Here is a 24,115-nt window from a genome sequence, read left to right as displayed (position 1 = left end):
ATTTAAACATATTTTCCACAATGTAAAAATCTCAAGACCATTTAGGACCTTTTCCCTCTTCTTCAGATTGACGTTTGTAAAGAGAGTGCTGGTGAATTTGGTGGTTAATAATAAGTTTATAAGAAAAAACTCCTTCTGCATAGTCCTTTCTAACATGAAAGAGTGAGAAAAGCAAAATTCCTTTACTTGAAAATTAGGAAAGTTTCCTTTTACGTGATGATTAATGTAAACCCTATAAAACCCTCTCAAACTTTTAGAATATGATTACCTTAAAAATATATCTCTGTATGCACAATTTCTGAGTTCTTATCCTAAGAATAGAGACTGCACAGAAAGGATGGAACAATGGTATGGAAATTTATCATACTCTCCAATTGGACTCTTTATTGCAGACTTATTGCTTCCATGTGTTAAAAAAAAAAAAAAAATTCAAACCTTTAAGCCAACCCCAATCCCTAAAATTTTTGGCATTCTTATTAAGCACTGAATCCAGAAAGGAAAAAAAAAAACAAAAAAAAAACATTTTTTGTATTATTATCCCAAGCTTATCAGAGTCAAGATTTAGTTCATCATTATGGGAATGTATTAGAAATTAATAATAAAGATTGGTTTCTACAAGGCTTAAAGAAAGTACACTGTTTAAAGCTACTAAAATGCCAGAAATTATTTGGTCTTAATATTCATAAATAACGCTTATTTTGAATATTGCATTGGAGAATATATAATATAAATTAATTTGGGCAAAATATTTAAATGGATGAGGTTAACATATTCTTTTTTGCACAGTAAAATTTTTGGTTTTTTTTAAGCTGTGGTTACATAAAGCTGAGGAATACAAACATCACAACTAAGTCATATAATTTTCCAAAACAACGAAATCTTTGCTCAAACTCCACAATGAGGTCAATGAATTAGCTAAACTCTGTTGTCTCTGCACTTTTCCACAAATCAAGTTCTTCTCCAACTTTCGGTATGTGTCAAAGGAAAGAAGGAAAAAGTTCTCTCACCGCAAAGTGAGAACAGATGGGAATGTAAAATTAGATGGGAAGAGACAAGTGAAGCTTTGGATGACCGACCAATAAATCTTCCCCAGAGGAGAGCCAGATACAACAGACCTCACTCAGCTTGTTCCACCTCCCAGTTTGCTTCCAAATTAATCCAATAGGAATGCAAAGCAGTTCTCAGATTCAATGGATTGGTTTTGATTTTTCTAAGCATTTATATAAATTTTATGAAGAAGCTATTGATCAATGTAAGTTTACAATGTTATGTTTAATTAATACAAAATAGTCTCCTAATCACTTTTGTGATTTTCACTTACTTCAAACTGAGACTAACAATAAATATTTTTTCAAATAATAAAATAAATGGCTTTATGAAAAAGAGGCAACAGGCATGAAAAAACTTGTGTACACTGAACTCCTTTTATGATAGAAGAGCCATCTGCTATAAATTGAAAAGTTATATAAATAAAATATGAACATATTTTATATTCATTCTTTGCATATTTTATCTAACTAAAAATAATAAATAGTAAAGCCAGCAATACTTCCCATAGCTAGCAAAAAAAAAGAAAGTTCCTTTACTTGATATTCATTTTATAGAGCATGATATAATTTTTCTATCTAAAAATATCAATTATAAACTTAAAGAAATACCATCTAAAATGCTGTATTCTCTTCAGGATTCTTAATTTTTAATATGGGAAATAATTTAAAATTTGCGTAAAACAGAAAATGGTGCTCTCAGTTTTTAATGTATTAAAACAGTAGTTTTATTGTTAATAATCATTGTCTTAAAATATTGTAATATTAAGAGCAATTTTGTAAGATTAACCATGAGCTTTTTAAAGAGCTATCAAATACCTTCCACAAAACGATGCTTTTAGAGCAGATTTTTTTTGCGTGGGCTTACTTTCACATAAAATTTACATTTGTTGATACAATGAGAATAACTCAGCATTTTTTTTTTTTAAAGCATTTTAATCCATAGTGCTCAAACGTATATATCATTCTCACCCCTAATTTCAAACTTCTTTAGGACAACAATGAAAAGTTCTCTATGTACCATTTCCCTGCCCGTTCCAGAAAATTGCTTTCAAAATCTTAACCCTGCTTTATCTTTTTCAATGTTACAAAGTATACACAACCAAAAAGAAATAGAGAAACATGAACCGTTCCAAGTGGTGAAAGCAGCTGCACCTCACACTTAAGTGATTTCAGTTTAAAGAAGCCCAGGCACTTGGATACTTTGATACAGGCTTCACTTACAATAGGGAATGAGGCCTTCCGTAAACAAGAGGCTGAATACAGTATGCTGCATTTATTGGAATATGTGCATGAAACAATTACTGAAAAGTAGATTGCATTATTCAGATTACCCTATGGTGTATGCAAACATTATTACCAAAAAAGCAAACAAACCAAAAAATCAAAACAAAACACAAACAAGGTGTCTGTTTTTTTCCTTCCTTGTCAATACATAAAAGCCACAACAGGCAAACATTTGGAAATACAATGTTGATTATATTTTGTTAAAATTCATTTTCCACACTTTCCATTTGTACAAGTAAAATCTGAATTAAGCAAAATCAACTGTGAGCATTTTGTAATTCCTCCTCATATTAATAAATCCAAATTCTAATTCCTCAAAATATCAAACTAAGACCTCTCTACAAATTTTACATTACTTCCTTAATTTATTTTGTGGTTAGTTGGTTGAAAGATTTTTAACATGGAAAACAGAGAACATCTTATAACGAATCCAAAACTTCTATCTTCCTCATGGGGTGGGGGTACTTTGAATAAAGAATGCATATGTACATACTCAATATTTACTCAAGACTCCTGTCCTAGTCCCAAATCTTCCACTTAATTTTAAAATCGGGTCAATCACAAGCACTATGAATGAGAAACACTCATCTGTTAAAGGAATCCAGTTGGTTTGGGTCAGGATTTCTCAGACCTCAGACACCCAGGATCAGTGGGCATATTTTGGGAGTCTGAGTATTATAAGGTGTGGTCTTTGTTTTGTGTCTTCATATTATGATAAAAAAAAATGACCATATTCTGGATAATCTCTTTCACAACCTTAACCACTGATTCCTATCATGTAATTTCAGGATCTGCTTTTGATACAGTGTTTATGATCTTGTTAGTGTAAGCTTTTTATTGTGACTATATTTATAACTCATAATATGATGTTCCTCAAACTGGAATTCACAAATGTATTCTTGGAGCCTGAGAGACAATTTTCCTTTGACACAAATCCACATATTATTCAAGACCAGTAGACACTAGGCTAGATAATCTTTCTAATTCTTTTCCAAGCCGAAAAATATGTTACATTCTATGCAGCTTATAGTAATCAATGGAATTCAAATTTAAAAAGCATGTCTAGAGAAAGTGGACTTGAGTTATAATTTCTAATTCTATGTTCTACTTATTTTCCTTTTACATTTAAATGCAAGTGAAAGTCTTGAGATAACAATAAGATGACATTCAGTGGGCAAAATGAAACAAAGCTGTCAGATAAATTTCCACTAGCAACAGCCAAATGGGTTTAGTGGACCACATGTCAACTAGGAATCAAAAAATCCCAGTTTCTTTTTACAGTTTGCCTTTGACTTGAAATACCATCTTGGTGTTAGTGATTCATTCTTGCAAGCCCCCCCTTTTTTTTTCTTTACAGGGATAGTACATTACGCTACTCAATGAATAAAATGCACAGTAAATACCAGGTATTTATGTTACACAATGATGAGCAATATGTTTCAAATTGTAGTCTCTATAATAAGAAAGACAACAAATCCACAAAACTCAAGTATTTTCTTAATTTTGTTAGTGAAAAATGTACACCACATGTAAAAATAACAGCATAATTTTTATCATAATTATGAATTCTTTTGATCTAGTTTTTAAAATATTTATGTTTAAATTTGATTCATCTAATTTTAAAATATTTATAACATGGTCAGTTCATACTTAAAGATTTTTTTTGGTAGAAATCATTAGTGCTCATATATCAATTTTATATCAAGTTTTTAACCATATACTCTTAAAGGAATTTTCAATTTATATGTATCTTAACAATAAAATCATCCTACCACCAGTAAAGAGAAGTAAAATGTTTGCTAGCTGCAAAGATACTCTGAATTTAAAATGCATACAAACTTTCCATTTAAAATATAGTTACTTAATTTTTAATTTAAAAAATTAGGAAAAATGAAACATTTAAGTCATCTTATTCCCATCTATGATATAAATGTGAATGAAAGTTTTAAGTAAAAATCCTCCATAAAGAGGTCTGTAGAATTTTTTCCTGATAGGCAGCATCTTAACTGAACCCTTTTTTAAAAGAAATGTTTTTAAACCATTCCTAAAGTGTCGCCAATAGCACAGGATTAATCAAGTTAATGAATTAAATTATTGATTGTGAAATTAGTTACTGAATTTAAATTACTGACTTTTGACAGGTTCATTTTTTTCTAAGGTGAAGGCTGTTAAAATCAATTTTATAAATCAAACGTTTCATGATAAGATTCATCATGATAAGTTTTATCAAAAGAGAAATATCCCATTCAAATTTAGGAGTTTTCTTTTCCTCTTATCCTAGCAAACATAACTGACATTAGTTTACTTAGATGATTTCAAACTTCCTTCTTCCTATTAAGGAATTTTCAGCTTTTAAGATTTCTTTTCTAGAAGATGTAATTAGACCATTATCTAAAGGACAGTGAACTGGAGTCAGACGGAAAAATGTACATTTCTAAACAGTGCATGCTTTTATATATTGTGATAAGTAATTTTGTTCTTGGAATAGACACACGCAAATGCACAAATGCTCACATCAGTGCCAAAAAGTTACTCTACCTGAACCGTCGAGCTGATCTCAGAGGCAAAGCCGCCCGTCAAGGGAGCCTCGTGACTAACTAGCAGTCGCCCTGTTTTGATCACAGACTGAAAGAGAAAAGGAAAGTCTGATGTGGAAGAGAATACATATTTTCAAGTATATAACGGCAGTTTTGATTAAGTAATACAAATAAATGACTTAAATCCAATAAATAATTAAAAATTAGCAATTCAGTTTTATGCCAAGTAAGTTGTAACTCCCTTTCAGCTGGACAGTTCTTTGATTTTTGCACTGTTAAAAAAGTTTTCAGTAGATAATCCTAGTGCAAAAGAAAAATGAGATTTGTAATTCTATGTATGTCATTAAAAATGCCTTCTATTATATTTTTGTGTTATAAACTGAATGTATTTCACATTTTTGTATCTGAATATCATTTTTTTTCCTCATATAGCTCTAAGAATGAAAGTGCCTTTTTGTTCCTTTGGGAGTATATCTGCATATAAATAAATAGTCTTAGGACATTTTTTGTGTGGAGAAGGAAAACACAAAAATAGTGTGTAAAAACTGTAGCAAAGGAAAAGCTCAAGCCACTAGACATTCAAGGAAACCGAGCGTGAAGAAATCACCGGGAAAGTAAAAGGGTTACAACTCTCTTCATTCAAGTGTATTGAAATATGGTTAACGACCACAACTCCATTTTAAACTAGAAAATGTCACAGAAAATAAGGATGTATTCTCGACACTGGCTTGGTGCGGTTGTTCCCACTGTACATGTCACATTCTGTACAATAATAAATCAAAAAGTATAGCTACGATATCATAGCAGGATGCCAGTGTGGAGGAAGGCAAAAAATATTAAAACCAACAGCAAGTTACTGCTTAAAATATGTTACACAATTACCATATTACAAACGAGAAGTCTAATTTCTCCTCTACATTTCTAATAATTTTGTATCACCTTCTTTAAATTCTACATTACTCTTTTAGGAACATGAAATAAAAATCTTCCAAACAAAAAACTTACAGGCAGACCTGGTTTTATTGCCCTTCACTTTACTGTGCTTTGCACATAACTGCAGTTTTTACAAACTGAACCCTGCATTGTAAGATGATGGTTAGCATATTTTTTTTAGCAATAAAGTATTTTTTAAATTAAGATATGTACATTTTTTTAGACATAATGCTATTACACAGACTACAGTATAGTATAAGCATAACTTTCATATGCACTCGGAAGCCAAAAAATTTGTGTGACTCACTTTATTGCAATATTCACTTTATTTTGGAGGTCTGGAGCCGAACCCTCAATATTTCCAAGGTATGCCTGTATATAAATTAAAATATTGCCTTCATTCTAGGCAATTTGGGTTTAGAATTTCAAAAGTATGTAGCAGTTTCAGCCAGCAGATGTTAAACTCCAAGATATGGCCAGTAGCCATGACAAAAATAAGTTACCATATCTACTAAGTAAATAGTGACTTAAGAATATGAAATTTTATGAACACCTTAATGAATGCCATCCCCACCAATGAAATATTAACCTTGGAATATGTTGGTATTTGAATTTATGACTGTGGTTAATTATGCCAATGTGAAAGTCACAAATTAAATTTCAGTGCACCTGGTTAGAAATATAGAGACAAAAATATTCTACAATCATGAAAAAAACAAATGTATTCTCAAAGTATTCCCTAAAAAGATGTCCTGACTTTAAGGATTGCCGATTAAAGAAACAGATTTGACAATCAGAACTTTCTTATAGCTCTGAATCCCAGAACTCTGCCAACATAAGAGCATCTAGGAATTATATAGCCAAAATCCATCCCAGCTAGACGGTACAACCCAGCTAGAGGGTAGAAATGAGAAACAGCTATAAAAAAGCTGCTGTTCCCCTCAAACCCCACACAACAGAGTTGGTGCTTTTTATCTGAACTGAGGCCAATCCAAGATCAAATGACAACCCAATAAGCAACCAAGGCAAATGTTCTAGGCTTCCTCTAGCCTGCAGAATGTAGTGGGGAAACTAAGCACAGATGTACCCAGGACAAAAGCTACCAACCCTTGGAGTCCATGCAACATGATGTGTAAGCAGATAAAATCTGTCAGCAGGAGAAAAGCTAAATAAACCAAGATACATCAATACAGCAGAATATTACATAGCCATGAAAAAGACCGAGGCCATGAAACAGTGCCCATGACAAGTTAATTGGTAAAATAAGCAAACTGCAGAATAATATGATCTCATTTTTGTGAAAAACGGACACCAGTAAACATAGCTATATATATTGAGCCAACATGTGTAAACAGTCTGGAAGGATTCATTCCAAACTATCAAAACTTGTTTCTCCTGAAGATTGACAGTGAAGGAATTGTAGGGAAAGAACTTTTGGTTTTGTTTTACTTTAAATGAAAAGTATTTTTATATTATTCAAAATATTCTCAATAAGTCTAAAATAAATAAAAATAAAGGGAAAGCCCTTTTAAATTAATGCTGAAGGCAACAAATACATGTGACATTGCAGTCATAATCTCAAAAAACATAATTTTTTTATGGTATCTTAGGACTAGCTTCAGATACAAGGGAACCCTGAGGTCCCAAACCCCAGCAGCAAAGAGGCACAGTGAAAACATAGGGAATCAGCCACCCCCCATGCCAGGCTCTGTGTGATAGCTGTATGTCAAGATCATATCCAGCTCATCTCTTGACCTCCAAGCTGTTGGACCCAGACAAAATGGGAAATCAGCTATTGGTATCAGAGAAGGGGAAGTTCTTCAACAGTTCTGCAAGTGTGTTAGGTAAACATGCGAGTTCTTGGATCAGGAACTGTATGCTGACAGTTCTGGAAGGAATTCTGGAAATTTCTAAAACACCAAGAGCTGAAGGGCAGACACAAGATGAGAAGTAATAATGCTATGAGGCTCTAGAAACTGTCAAAGCAAGCAAACCAGTGAGAGAGAGAGGGGACAGCAACACAAGAGGAGACAGAAATAATGATCAAAATCATAACAACTGATTGTCACAGGAGCTGCTATGTGTTAGGCTCTGAGCTGAGTATTTTACTTTACTTCACTGAATTGTGAAAGCACCTAAATTTCATTTCTGCTTCTTAAAATCATCTAGTACCTGAAAAGTATTAAAATATATAAAATAAAATTACAGCAGAAGTCTGAAAAATGCCTAAATATAGACATAACACTGACAGCTTCAAAGAATTAGCATACATCATGAAAGGCTGAGACTATCATAGAATCCCATGATTTTGTAAGGTATAATACAAATTCAACTTGGTATGTGCTTTTTATCATTCACAATTTCAGTTTACTAGAATTTCTGAAGATAGCTTCTTTTCTATTTTAGAAATTGTTCACACTTTGTTAATATTATGATAATGAGATCATTGCAAATATACACCGTTGAAGGGAGTGTTACTCTTTCCATGCTTTGTGATTCAACTAGACATTCTGATTAATCTACGTCTTTTGTCAACTTTAACAGGCATTTCATTTTCATACATTTAGGCACAATGACATCCAACTGCCGGGAAATTTTTCTAGCCAAATTTAGCCTTTTGACCTACTTAGAGAGTAAAAATATGATGCCTTTCAATGGAGATAGCCATTAACCTTTTAAAAATAAATCACTATAGATATAAACGCTAATAAGGGTTTAAAATTCCTTTTCTTTAGAAAAAAAGTGATATTTCAAGTTTCAAGTTTTCTTCTGAGATAAATGTAATTCACCACTTGAAAAAAAATTTTAAGAGTTTAAACAACTTTTCAATATGAAAGCTAAACCTATCACAGCCAGGAAAGATCACATAAGGCTAGATTTTCCAGTATCTGCTTCTTCAACTTCTTGCCACTAAGATCTGCTCCAGGATTCTGGACTTACCCAGAGGGAGTAGCAGTGAGTTAGAGCAGCTAATGGCGCCAGGGAAAGCTGAACCAGTTCAAGATGAGGACCCATCTCTGTGTCCCCTACCATGAAACAAAACGGCTTTGCTCCCTACAAGGCCTTGAGAAATTTGTCAAGAAAACTTAAAAAACAATTCTGAAAGGCAAGGAGTGAAACAGCCTACGGCTGTTGAGTTGGCGAGCACTGGTCTGCCCTGGGTTTCTCCCAGAGATTCTCACTCTTTCTCACTCTTTCTGTCATCCCCTCCCCAAGGGCGTCAGCAACTCCCGATTCAAGAGGAGCCATCAAAATCTTAATGCTGAACACACAATGACATTGCCAACAACCAACAGATTGCGACACCCCTGTTCTGATGGAAACTTTAAGATACCTTGTTCCTGGTCTGGCCACTTCATGACTTTTCCCCCCCATTGTCCATCTTCTGCCCAGACATCATTACTAATGGCCACAATGTCAAGTTATCTATGAGGGATACCTAGCCCAATGCTCAGACCATGGTAGCCACTCAAGACAAGTTAACAAGATAAAAATCTATTAAAATAATTTAACTATATTAAACACACCCTTCTTTAATGTCCTGAAGCTACTGCTTTCTTAGCAAAGTCCTTTTTTTTAATTGAAGTATAGTTGATTTACAACTTTGTGTTGGTTTCAGGTGTACAGCAGAGTGATTCAGTTATATATATATATATATATATATATATATATATATATATATATATATTCAGTTATATATATGTATGTGTATATATATATTCTTTTTCAGATTCTTTTCCCTTAGATGTTATTACAAAACACTGTGCAAAATCCACTTTTAAGATAGTGCAGGAGCGTACTTCAGCACATCCCAGAACAATGTAAATATGAAATAACAGACTCCAAATTAAGGATATTTTAATGGAGCTTTAGCAATAAGATATCTGTGGTAATAGCAGAGTTGCTAAGTTAAACTCCATTAAAATGATTGCACAGATTTTGGCTGCCCAAACATGGGACGCATGTTTTAGTGAATGTAGCCTCTAAAGATTTTAACACAATCCAACCAGGAGAACTGTTAAGCTGTCATTCCAGGAGAAAATGATACAGAAAGGCAGACCATTAAGCTGGCATACGCCTGAAAGTGCAACACACATTCAAAAAGCAGAAGTGTAGTTTTTATCTCTTACTCAAAACCTATGGCAAGATTTTCTTCCTACAGAGTAATTCAACCTGACCAACACCAAGTTCAGCGACCTATTCTGATGGCTGATAAGATAAAGCAGGAAAGGCAACACTTTGGATAGGCAATTTACAGTCCTTTTAACATTTTCTATCTGAATATAAAGCTAATGAAAAGCAAAAGAAACATCAAAGCTGGCCTTTACCAGTTCCTTTTGAAATCAAATCTGCTTATAAACGCATATGAGCGGAAGTAATAGTAAAGCCGTACACCTTTGTTTCATCAATCAAGGGCATGTGCATAACAGTTATATAATGTAGAAGCATTAAGGACATGATTTTGATTAGCCTCAAATATTTTTGCAGATAAGTTTCTGAAATGTCTTCTTGTTTAGTAGGCAGATGCGTTTGACACGTTAGCTAGAAAAACTGCACAATTAATCACAAGATAACAATGTGTTAAAATATGCCTAGCAACAATGATTAGTCAGCATGAGCGTCACACACAATCAGACCACTGGCTGATATTCCTCTGGAGAAATACCAACGCTGAAAGAGAAAGGAGAGTCATGAACCCCAGAGATGGTTCGGAAAAGTCCATGTTGGCAAGGCTCTTAGTGACGGGGTTACAAAGAGTTTGGTGTCGTAGGAAATTGGTGTAAATGGAGAAAAAGTAAATCCTCAGAGCTTTCTCACCCATGTGGAAAAAGTAGGTAAGGGAGCAAGCAGGGCGTAAACAGAACTGAAGAAAGTCAACAGAAGAAGAATGAGCAAATCACTCTAACAAAGGCATGAGGCGTTTGGGAAAATTTCAGACATCCCCGCTGGTTCCCTCTTGCCTGAATTATTGGTATAATCAGGGCTGACGAGCCTAGGAAAAATCGCTTTTGCAAAAACTAAAAGCAGACATCTTTCTGAAAGCTACTTCAAAACATGTCAGACAAACGCGCTTCTGTCAATCAACCTTACCTTCCCAGTTTGTCTCCTCATAGACCCTCCAGGCTCCAGTCGTGTCAGGCTACTCCCTACCCCATGACTGTGACCCAAGCTTACCTGCCTCTGACTTCCTTCCCCAAATTCTGGAGGTTAACCCTAACCCTAACCCTAACCCTCTCAGGACCCATCTTACACAACTCCTCCCTCCCTGGTCTCCCCAACTAGGTAGGGTTTCCCTTATTTTAAACCCTATGTTACCCTTTTCCTTCTTTTTCTTATCATATTATATACCTCCTAGCAATCACTTCCTAATAGAATCTGAGGTGGCAGACAAGGCAAGGATATTCTATGAATCCTAAAACCAGGGTTCAAAGGCAAGAATCAGGCACTAGGTCAAGGCAGCACTCACTGCTATACCTCTTAGGAACACTAGCAATTTACCTCGTAGAAGAGCCCTGCGTGCATCTGTCCTATTAGCCCTTCCAACCACACTCAAAACCACATATTCAAAGATGGGGGCTCTGTTATTCATATTTGTGTCTACCACAGAACATAGCATAGGACGAATATGCATTAAATTGAGCAAATTATGCTCATTTTATTATCTGGGGACAAATGCATACATTATTAAAATTAAAAGTTTGAAAAAGTACCTAAGCATCTTTTTGTTTCTTTGTTTGGGGGAGTATTCTTTTTTATGGAGGGTGTGTATCTGTATATCTATACTGTTTCCTCCAGCAAACTCTAAATCATTCAAGAGGACAAAATTCAGAAAGTATCGCGTATTCTATTCCTAACCATAATACCTAATATATGGTTATAAATGTGGATGCTTAATAAATGTTAATATTGATTTTTGTAAAAAGCATATAGACACAGTGATTTAAATGAATCACTAACAAGCTTCCCATTTTCTGATGCCTTGAAGCTGTTAGGAGGGACCAATCATGCTATAAAAAGGGAGTCCTAAAAACTAAGCTCTAATCATCATTTTAGTTCTAATAGGGGACTACCCTGGGCCAGCTCTTTCCATCTGTTTTTCCTACTCTAGATTGATTTTAGAATAAGAAGTTAGCAGTACTAAACATGTTTCTGTTTTTATGTAGATCTTTTGTAAATGCATGACTGTAATAAACACACAGAACATTTCCTTTCCTTGGTACTGAACATAAATTTCCTTTCCTTTTGACAAGAGTTCATGTTACCATGGTAATAAAGTTATTGTACTGGTAGATGTTTATTAGATATGTAGTGAAACATGGGAAAATACGTAAATAAATATGTCTTAAAAGTTTTTTTCACTTTCCGCATTAGCTTAAACATAATGCAAAACATAACCGCCTACAGGCATCAACATTATTTTTTTGCGTGCCAGAGCAAATTCTCAAAGATTGAGGTAGTCATTTCCCAAGTTGTTTTCTGATCTTCATTTTTATCACTGCCCTATCATTTCTCAGCAGGACTTAAAATATTTCCATAAACTTGTCTCCACTTCAACTCTTATCCATTTCTTTTTATGAAAAGGAGAAATTATAACATGTCATTTGGATATTAATATTATTGATATCCACGTTGTAGAATTTTATAAAATTGTTAACAAGGACAATTAAAAAGCCAAGCTGTACTTTTGACAGACAATCAGGGTGTTGTATCTCCTACAGCTTCTATTCTTAGAACCATCCTGAGCTCTTCCAGGCTTCTTTGAAGTTTGCAACAGCAGGAAACATTCAGAAGTACCACGTAATTTAACCTTACTATAAATATGCTTATATTTTTATAATAAATGAAAAAGTGGTAGTACAATTGTTATCCACACTACTTGGCAAATCTAGAACCTGACCTAGTAGTAAAGACCCTTGGCAGGGCCATTTCACTACATTTATTATTTATTAATTTAGGCACCTTACCTTCATTCAAGTAATATTCTTTTGTTACCATGACACTATATATATATATATATATATATATATATATATATATATATATATATATATATATCTCATGTTGTGGGAAGAGGCTGATAATTCACAGATAACTCATGTACCTAGTTTAGCACCTAGGTTATGATTATGGGCTGAATGAAAATACCATATACAGAATTTTAGTTGTTTCACCATTTTAATCATTTTTAACTACATTTCTGTGGCATTAAGCACATTGACATGGTAGTACAACCATCACCACCGTACAATGCCAGCACTTTTTCATCTTCCCCCACTGAAACTCTGTACCCATTAAACAATAACTCCCCATTCTTCCCCTCCCCCAGGGCCTGGCAATCACTATTCTACTTCTGTCTCCATGAATTTGTCTCTATCCTAGGAACCTCATCTAAGTGCAATCACACAATACTGTCCTTTTGTGACTGGCTTATTTCACTTAGCATAATGCCTGCAACAGTCATCCATGTTATAACATGTGTTAAAATTTCCCTCCTTAAAGCTGAATACTATCCCACTGTATTTATAAACCACACTTTGTTTATCTATTCAGGCTCTCGGGCACTTGGATTATTTCTGTCTTTTGGTTATTGTGAATAATGCTCCTATGAACATGGGTGTACAAATATCTGTTTGAGTCACTGCTTTCATTTATTTTAGGTGTGTATATATACACCCAGAAGTGGAATTGCTGATCACACTGTAATACTATGTTTAATTTTTTAAGGAATGGCCATACTAGTTTTCATAGCAGTTGTACCATTTTACATTCCCACAACCAATGCACAGGGGTTCCCATTTCTCTACATCCTCATCAACACTTGTTTTTTTTATTTTTTTGATAGTAGCCATCCTAATGGGTATGGGGTGTTATCTCATTGTGGTTTTGATTTACATTTCCCTAATGATTACTGGTGCTTATCACTAATTTTTAAAATCTTTTTCTTTTTAATTTTTTAATCAGGCTGTTGGATTTTTATTTTTGATACAAATAGTGTTTTCAAAGTGTTTAATGCATCAAATTCCTTAAATTGGTCCCTCTGGGGACTGGAAATAAAATCTTCTCAGAATATGATAAACCTTATGAAAAAAAATATCATCAAACTCAACTGTTCACTATGTCTTCTTTTCTGAAAAAGCATTACATCTGGTTTCCTCACCATCCTCCATTTTGAAACAGACACAAGGACATTTTTTCCTAAGATGACTTATGTCACATAGATCCTTTGCCCAACTGATTATCTAAGACAGCACTCCTCTATCGAAAAATCTTCAGTGGTAAATCAGCTAATTGGAATCACAAAGATAACTTGTAATCAGTAACAGCACCAGTAATCCACCATCCAAAGGAACAACTGAATCTACTTACATACTATAGAACCTTGGAGTCATCTCTTTGCTCCTTACTCTGCCAATAACTAGAAGATAGACTAATGCCAACTAAGACAGTTTGAAACATTGGTACAAACCAGACAATTACCATCATCATCTTATTTGAGTATTACATGCAATTTCCCAATTAGCTTTTAATCTTGTATAAGTTCCAAAGGTCGCTGGTTCATGTCAGAAACGATTTACTGAGCCACTCACATGTGCCAATAGTGGGGAAACACAGATGAGTTAATCCAGGTCCCTAAAGGACTGTAATATTGGTTGCCACAATGTCCTAGGGCAAGACATACTCAAGAAAGAAAGAAATTAATTTAAAGATTGTTAAGGCAGAATACGGGAATTAAAAATCAAGTTATATTTGGTAAAAACAATTTTTTTAATTTTAAATTTCAACACCTAAGGTCTTTTTAAAAATAACATTGAAAAAATGAATTTTTATCTCTTAAAACAAACAATTACCAATAGTCTTTCCCATTCTACTCATAAGTCTCCATTTGGCAAATTTTTCTCAAGTGTTGACGACAGAGGGAAATACTATGTTTGGCCATCATAAGAGTCTTAAGGGTAGAAACTGACATCATCCCCTGTGTTCCCAGCATACCGTGAATAAAAAAGTGACCCCAACCAAAACCAAGATTGTCAGCCAGTTACATTTTAAACTGCTGTTTTAAGCATGTATCTGGGGTACAATTTTCTCTGAAGCCAGCTGGTTGTCTACCAAGGCAACACTTCTCTAAGGAATGATCAAAAGCATAAACACTGCTACACTTCTGCATCACCATGGATAAATGCTTTTATTTTCTAAAACCTGGTCCAAATCTGTTGGAGTTAATGGATTTTTAGTCCATTACAAAACAAAAATCATGTGTAGTTCATAATACATGTAGTTCATAATAACCAAAGCTTAAAATCTTTTGGTTCTTTTTTATGACTCAAAAAAGTGGTAGAGTAAAACTCATAGGATGTCTCAGCAAAAGTTACACATATATTTTTCAGTATATATAACTAAGATGGTGCAGACAGAAATAAAGTACATAAATGTCATACTTCCATTAAAACCAAGATGATGGGGAGAAATTGTTTATATGACAGGTGGATTCAGGAAAAGAATTCCTTTAGCCGAAATAATATTTGTCTACAAAACATTCATTGATTACTTGATAGAATAGGTGAGGGGCAGAGAGGCATAGAAATCTCCGGGTCAAGAATTATAGTATCAAACTTCATTACTAATGGAATATTCATGAGAAGTTAAGATGCAATAATAATAGTTATCCAGAAATATAATTCAATATTTAAAAATTAATTTACACTTAGACTTAAGCCTTATTTTTTTTCAGGGAAAAAACTTTGAAAGTTTCTTTACTTGTAAACTACAAAAATATTAATAATCCACTCCTGTTTGATTTACAATTTTCTATTCTGCAACTTTTTTATTGACAAGAACTAATAAAACAGAGTAAGATGATCACGGCCATTATACCACAGATAGTGAGACATACCTATAATAACTTTGGCTGTAAATGATAAAAGCAGTTTTTTGAAGAGTAATCCGAGAAGATTTTATGCTTGTTGACTTACTTTATCATAAGTTGGTCATTTTGCTATATGCTCCAACATCGCTAATCATCAGGGAAATGTAAATCAAAACCACAATGAGATATCACCCACACCTGTCAGAATGACTATCATCAAAAATAACACAAATAACAAATGTTGACGAGGATGTGGGAATGTAAAGTGGTGCAATCACTGTGGAAAACAGTATGCAGGTTTCTCAAAAAGCTAAAAATAGAACTATCATATGACACAGCAATTTCACTCTTGGATATATATCCAAAAAACACTAATTTGAAAAGATACATGCACCCCAATGTTCATAGCAGCATTATTTACAATTGCCAAGGTATGGAAGCAACCTAAGTGTCCATGAACAGATGAATGGATAAAAAAAGCTGTTTTATACATAGACACACACACACATATACATACTATGGAATACTACTCAGCCATAAAAAAGAACAAAATTTTGTCGTTTGCAGCAACATGGATGAACTTGGAGAGCATTATGCTAAGTGAAATAAGTCAGACAAAGACAAACACTGTATGATATCATTTATACATGGAATCTAAAAATACAACAAACTAGTGAATATAACAAAAAAGAAGAAGACTTGCAGATATAGAGAGCAAACTAGTGGTTAGCAGGAGAGGGGCAATATAGGGATAGGGGAATGGTGGGTACAAACTACTGGTTGTAAGATAGGCTACAAGGATGTATTGCACAACATGGGGAATATAGCTAATATTTTGTAATAACTGTATATGGACTGCAACTTTTAAAAATTATATATAAAAAAGAGCCAATAAAAGATAAAAAGAAAAAAGAAAAATATTGAAACACTATGTTGTACACCTGAAACTAATATTGTAAATCAACTATACTTCAATAAAAAAAAAACTGTAGTATACCCATATAATTAAATACTACTCTACAATAAAAAAGAACTATTGAGTTACACAATAACTTGACTGACTCTCAAAGGCATTAGGCTAAATGAAAGAAACTAGTCTCAAAATATTACATAATGTATGATTCCTTTTATATGACATTCTCAGGAACTCAAAGTTACGGTGACCATAAACAGGTCGGTGGTTTCCACAGATTAGGCGTAGATGTGGCTACAAATTGATAGCCCAAGAACATTTTTTGAAGTGATGGAACTGTTCTGTATCATAAAAATATTGGTGATTACAGGAATCAATACATGTGCTAAAATTCATAAAACTATGCACTAAGACTATATTCACGAAATGGTTACATAATTAAAAATAAAAGTACAATGAACCAAAGAGCAACAAAGATTATTATAAAAGAGAAAATCATTACTAACCAATGAAAATGTTCCAGTGTTCTAATAATTTTTTTAAATAAGTTTAAAAATAAGAATAAAATGGCACCTCATCCACTAAAGTCACAAAATAATTTAAATTTTAATTCTGGCAAGGCTATAGTAAAATCTTTCTTACATTGCCTGGCATAAATCTTTTGAGGGACATTTTGGGAATACATTTATCAAAAGCTAATAATTGTTCAGATTCCTAGAATAAGCAATGTCAGTTCTAGATTTATCTTCAAAAAAGAATACAAAAGATGAAAAATATTGGACATCTGGTTTAAAATGATCATGTGTACAGCCAGCAGACAAGAAAAAGAAATAAAAGAAATCCAATCTGCAAAGAAAGTAGTAAAACTGTTGCAATTTGCAGATGACATGGCACTGTATATAGAAAATCCCAAAGATGCCAACAAAAAACTATTAGAACTAATAAATGAGTTCAGTAAAGTTGTAGGATACAAAATTAAAGTATAGAAATCTGTTGTGTTTTTATACACTAACAATAAACTACCAGAAAGAGAAACTAAGAAAACAATCTGATTTAAAATTGCATCAAAAAGAATAAAATATCTAGGAATAAATCTAACCAAGGAGGTAAAAGAACTGTACTCCGAAAACTATAAAAGACTGATGAAGGAAACTGAAGACAGCACAAACAAAGGGAAAGATATACCATGCTCATGGATTGGAAGAAGTAATATTGTTAAAATGACCATACTACCCAGGGCAATCTACAGAGTCAATGCAATCCCTATCAAAATACCAATAGCATTTTTCACAGACCTGAAACAAATAATTTAAAATTTGTATAAAAACACAAATGACCCTGAATAGACAAAACAATCTTGAGAAAAAATAACAAAGCCAGAAGTATCACAATCCCTGATTTCAAATTATACCACAAAACTCCACTAATCAAAACAGCATGGTACCGGCACAAAAACAGACACACAGATAAATGAAACAGAATAGAGAGCCCAGAAATAAACCCATACTTACATAGTCAATTAATCTATGAAAAAGGAGGCAAGAATATTCAATGGAGAAAAGACAGTCTCTTCAGTAAGTGGTGCTGGGAAAACTGGACAGCTACATGTACAAGAAACTGGACTACTCTTTCACGCCATATATAAAAATAAACTCAAAATGGATTAAAGACTTAAATACATAAAACTCCTAGAAGAAAATATAGGTAGTATGCTCTTTGACATTGGTCCTAGCAATATTTTTTTGGATATGTCTTCTCAGGCAAGAGAAACAAAAGCAAAAATCAACAAAATGGTACTACATCAAACTAAAAAGCTTTTGCACAGCAAACGAAACTATCAACAGAAGAAAAACGCAGCCAACTGAATAGAAGAAGAAATTGGCAAACAATATATCTGATAAGGAGTTGATATTTAAAACAGACAAAGAAAACATATACAACTCAACATCAAAAAAACAAACAACCCAATTTAAGAATGGGACTTAAATAGACATTTTTCCAAACAAGACATACAGATGACCAACAGGCACATGAAAAGAGGCTTAACATCACTAATCATCAGAGAAATGCAAATCAAAATCACAATGAGATATCACTTCACACCTGTCAGAGTGACTGTTATGTCAAAAAGACAAGAAATAAGTGTTGGCAAGGGTGTGGAGGAAAGGTAATTCTCTTGCAGTGTTGGTGGGAATAAAAATCTGTACAGCCACTATGGAAAACAATACGGAGGTTCCTCAAAAAATTAAAAATGGTAATATCATATGACCCAGTAATTCCACTTCTGGGTATTTTTCCAAAGAAAACAAAAACATTAATTCAAAAATATATATGCCTTCCTACGTCTGTTGCAGCATTAGTTACAATAGCCAAGATACAGAAGCAACCCAAGTGTCCATCAATAGATGAATGGATAAAGAAGATATGATTAGATAGATAGATAGATAAAATGAAATATTATGCAGCCATAAAAAAGAATAAAATCTTGCCATCTGTGACAACATGGGTGGACCTAGAGATATTATGCTAAGTGAAAAAGTCAGACAGAGAAAGAGCACATGATTTCACTTATATGTGGAATCTATAAAACAAAACAAATGAACAAACATAACAACACAGAATCAGACTCATAGATACAGAGAAAAAACAAGTGGCTGCCAGAGAGGAGGGGGTGGGGGCAGGTGAGTGAAATAGGTGAGGGAGATTAAGATGTACAAACTTCCAGTTACAAAATAAATGAGTCATGAGGATTTGAAATGTACACCATGGGGAATATAGTCAACAATATTTTAATAACTTTGTATGGTGACAGATGGTAACTAGAGTTATGGTGATTATTTTGAAATGTACAGAAATATCAAATCACCATGTTGTATACCTGGAACTAACATAGTGTTGTAGGTCAATGGTACTTTGATAAAAAATAAACAGATAGATAGATACATACATAAATAAATAAAAATTTAAAATAAACCTAAAAAAAAAACTGGAAACAACCCAAATGTCCATCAACAGGTGAATGAATTAGCAAATCACAGTCTATCCATACAATGGACTACTACTCAGCAACAAAGAGGAATGAAGTGTATGTTGATACATAAAATGAAATGAATATCTAAATAATTATATTGAGTTTAAAAAGCCAGAAAAAAAAAGAGAGTACCTGGTGCATGATTTCATTTATACAGAATTCTAGAAAATGCGAACTCATCTACAGTGACACAAACAGGTTGCCTGGAGATTGGGGGGTGAAAGGGAAGAGTGAGGGACATGCTCACTATCTTGATTGTGGTGATGGTTTCACAGATGTCTACCCGTCAAAACTTATCAGGGGCTTCCCTGGTGGTGCAGTGGTTGAGAATCTGCCTGCCGATGCAGGGGACACGGGTTCGAGCCCTGGTCTGGGAGGATCCCACATGCCACGGAGCAACTAGGCCCGTGAGCCACAACTACTGAGCCTGCGCGTCTGGAGCCTGTGCTCCGCAGCAAGAGAGGCCACGACAGTGAGAGGCCCGTGCACCGCGATGAAGAGTGGCCCCCGCTTGCCGCAACTGGAGAAAGCCCTCGCACAGAAACGAAGACCCAACACAGCCAAAAATAAATGAATAAATAAATAAATTTATAAAAATAAAAAGTAAAATCTTCTTTAAAAAAAAAAAAAACTTATCAGACTGCACACCTTAACCAGTGCCATTTCTCGTATGCCAATTATCCTTCAGTAAAGCTGTGAGTAAAAAAGAAAACCAAAATATGAAATAAAATTAAATTTTAAAATATTAAGTAAATACGAACTAAAATAAAATAAAAGACAATCTTGTGTATTGTTTGTGGGCACTGGGTCAAAAAAGTTAATTCTGTTTAAAAGGGCAAAGCACTTTAGAAATACTCCATTTAAATGCCTTCCACAACTATTATACGTTGCATACTGTCTAAAACCAGGGGCTTCAATAATTTTGTTTCATCTGCCTAACTTCTTCAGGCCCCTGAGTTGATGGCCCCTAGTTCGGAGCGGCAGGGAAGCAGGTGGAGGGCTGACAGCGTAGGAGAAGCTCTTCCCCGTAAGCAGAGCTCTGGTCCTGAAAGACCAGGCTGGGAGCTGCCACAGCCTGCCCTTCAGCTTGGAAATTTGAGAAACGGAATCTCCCAGGGAACAGAGAACAGAATCATCAGAGTGAAGCCCCACATTCTGCTTATTGGCAAAGGAGTCTGGACAAAATGAATATCACCCTATTCAAAGATGAATAAAGGAAGCAAAACATAGAGTAAACCACAGAGCCTATTGGAAAAAACAAAAAACAAAAAACGTTGGAAATTATCCTGATCACTCAAAGGAAAAGCATGCCTCTGAAAATGATCTACTTGAGATCCAGAAGAACATGTTAAACTATTGTGCATTCAAGAGAACACAAGACCTAAAAAAAAAGTGGATATATGTATACGTATAACTTACTCACTCTTCTGTATGCCTGAAACTAACACAGCATTGTAAATAGCCTATGTTCCAGTTAAAAAAAGAGAGAGAATACCAGATCTAACCTCCAAGAGACAGGAATAAAAATTCTGAGGAGATCGTAAGGCTACAGATGAGACCTGAATGTCTCACATGGGAACTAAAACCACACTAGTAAAACTAAAGCCTGCAGGGGTGGTAGATCTGGGTACCTGGGTATCTGCCCTCTGCTAGCCCGATATAGTGCTCCCCTACTCAGTGGAATTCAAAACTACCTGTGGAATGAATGAGTATGGATAAACTGGCCTCCTGAAAGTGTCCCCAAAAAAAAAATACAGGGGCAAGAGGTAAGCAGACAGGATGGCAAGGTGAGTAACAGGGGTTTTCTATGTCTCCTCTCCTGGCCTCAGCACAGCAGTGAGGTGCCTTCCCTGGGTTCCCCGCATCCCCTCGAACACATGAGGACCACAGCTGCAGAAGCCGGGACAGGCCTTCCTCCCCCCCTCCCTGCATTCCCCAGTTCCCCAAAGAGTCTGCTTTTGCCTGAACTGGAGCCAAGGGGAGCAAGGAGCAGGGCGGAAGGGAGGATCCTCTTCCCAGTCTGACAGCAGCTTAAAGGGGAAGGCACAGAAGTCACGGACTGACTACAGAGAGCTCTCCTTTAGCAAGTGACACAAAATCAGCATCTCAGGACCCCGGGAAGTGAGGTGAACATCGGAGTCAATAACGAGTAGGGGGTAGTGTGGACAACCAGAGAATACCGTCTCTGGCTTAGGTGGTCAAGCTCTTTTTTTTTTTTTTTTTTCAACACGCGAAAGCCAAGCAAAATACGTCTCCAAGCCGGATTCTGCCCAAGCGTTTGCAACCTATACTTAAAGGAAACATCTTTCTGGAGAAACGACCCTTCTTTTCAAATGCCAGGATGTACTCTCTGCCATGTTATCTTTACCCACAAAATTATACACTGAATTAGGCAGCCTTCCATTCTGGCCTTCCCAAACGTTTTGCGGATATTGACCCATGTAAACATCCATTTCGTTGAACGTGACATTTAGCAGAGAAGACCCAGTGTTTCAAAAGAAGGACGTTTGATCCCTTTCTTCATCACGTGTTTCTAAAACCCAGAAAAACAATAAGCTGTCCAAGATAATGTGTAAGTTTAAGCTTTCAGGAGTCCTCCTGTATGTTCCAAAATGATATCGTAAGTGGACAATTACAGCATCTGAAATTTTCAATCTGCAGGGAAAAAGTACCCACAGCTCTGAAACTCTTCCCCACAATGCACTTGGTAACCTTGCACCTGAAGCATTTATAGCACCCTTCAAGGCCTTATCAGGGGACCTCCAGTGTGTGTACATGCTAGTGAAAGAATAAAGTCAGTTTGCTCACTAATTTTAGTCCTTCATAGGAGAAATACTGCAACAAGAATGTCTACAACAGATGAGATGCATTTTTGTTTATTAAGTTTTAATAATTCTATCAAAATATAATTTTCTAGAAAATTTTCTTACAGAAAAGGGAATCTATAGAATTCTTTTGTATTACCCCCACCTACACACATACCCACCACCACCACCTGCACCGGTCTTTTTAAAATGTAAATTGCTAAACTTGGCCATCAGTATTGGGAGCTGGGCCAGGTTAACAGCAATGAGATGAAGACCGGAGCTGGTGTGTGTGTCTCAGCCACAAGGAACAGGTATGAAGAGGAAGCACAGACGCCATGGCCAACATTTTAAAGCAGTGGAAGAGAACGAAGGGGCCACCATGAAAATAATCAGATTTATTCAGGACCCACACAGAAAAAGGACTGGAAAATCCAAAGATCGAAATGGTGAGGATAAGATTATGGGTTCTCCTCAGAGGGTCATGATGTGGGCTCAGGATCACAGGTTTTTATCACTTCAGCATCACCGCCGCCCACTATTCTCCCGGAGGTTACCAACCCCCTACCTGGCACATCTTAACTAGACTCAAAAACAATGCTCAGATTGGATCTGGGCCTTTACTAATCATAAATTCATTTCTTAAGTAGCTAAACTGATGTTTCTGAATCTGTGATACACTGCTCCTTCAGTTCTGACAGTAATTCACGTTATGATTACTTCCAATAAATGAAGGGAAACATACGAGTGTTTTGTTATTCTTGTGACTATCCATAGTCCTAAAGAACTTAAATCACTTCTAAATCTCTGTCTTAAAGAAAAATAATCATTTCTCACATCTACTGTAGAAAAAAAAATGTATGACATATAAAATATGTGTGCTTGTATTTACATAGGCACACCTTTTCTCACATTTTTTTATCTACACGATTTGAAGTTCACGTATTTTAAACCTCAGCCCTAGTGGAACCAGGAAAACTCCATGAAGATGGCATATTAGTGCAACCTTCTGCTCCCTGATCCTACAGTTTCATGATACTGGAGTGGATCACCTTACACCAGGACAGACAACCATAATTCTGAAATCAGAACATAGCTGGCTCTGAATGACTGACACTGAAACCATAATATTGAAGCTGGCCTGCAGCAGTGAGTTAGCCCTGCTCATTGAGCAAGGCAGTGGGGCTGGGAAAAGACATTCAAGACATAAATCTGCAAATTCTCAATAAACTGCATTGATTAAGAGCCAGTATCCAATCTGGAAAAAATGTCAAAGGCCATTTCTCTGAATCAAATTAAGTGGTGAGATCGGTAATATTAATAAACATGTCTGTAGTACCTTCAATACTGAACTGTTTCGGCACTACTTTTTCAAACCACAAGATAAGAAGGCAACCAGAAAACAAGAAAAGGGAGCTGGCGTCTAGCCTGAATTGATCATTTTTATTTTTAATTTATTTATTTTATTTTTGGCTGCATTGGGTCTTCGTTGCTGCGTGCAGGCTTTCTCTAGTTGCAGCGAGCTGGGGCCACTCTTCCTTGCAGTGCGCGGGCCTCTCATTGCAGTGGCTTCTCTTGTTGCGGAGCACAGGCTCTAGGTGAGCGGGTTTCAGTAGTTGTGGCACGTGGGCTCAGTAGTTGTGGCTCACAAGCTCTAGAGTGCAGGCTCAGTAGCTGTGGCGCATGGGCTTAGCTGCTC

At 35.2% G+C, this 24,115-nt stretch overlaps 2 protein-coding genes across 10 annotated transcripts in view; one reads left to right on the top strand and one right to left on the bottom strand.

Moving 5' to 3' along the window:
- BCKDHB (branched chain keto acid dehydrogenase E1 subunit beta) overlaps positions 1–24,115 on the bottom strand; it is a 235,231-nt gene that overhangs the window by 53,008 nt on the left and 158,108 nt on the right. Inside the window, exon 9 of one of the 2 annotated variants that reach the window (XM_082405095.1) lies at positions 4,872–4,958. The exons of the other annotated variant lie outside the window; for it this stretch is intronic. Within the exon in view, the coding sequence (XP_082261221.1) occupies positions 4,872–4,958 (87 nt within the window). The remainder of the gene's footprint in view (positions 1–4,871; positions 4,959–24,115) is intronic. 2 annotated transcript variants of the gene reach the window in all.
- LOC309634699 (uncharacterized protein) overlaps positions 1–24,115 on the top strand; it is a 144,273-nt gene that overhangs the window by 52,855 nt on the left and 67,303 nt on the right. The gene's annotated exons all lie outside the window — the stretch shown is intronic.

The sequence above is a fragment of the Balaenoptera borealis genome (genome assembly GCF_965194805.1).
Source record: "Balaenoptera borealis genome assembly, chromosome: 9".
NCBI lineage: Eukaryota > Metazoa > Chordata > Mammalia > Artiodactyla > Balaenopteridae > Balaenoptera > Balaenoptera borealis.
Note: the sequence above shows the minus strand (reverse complement) of the source record. Positions and strands in the feature narration are given on the sequence as shown.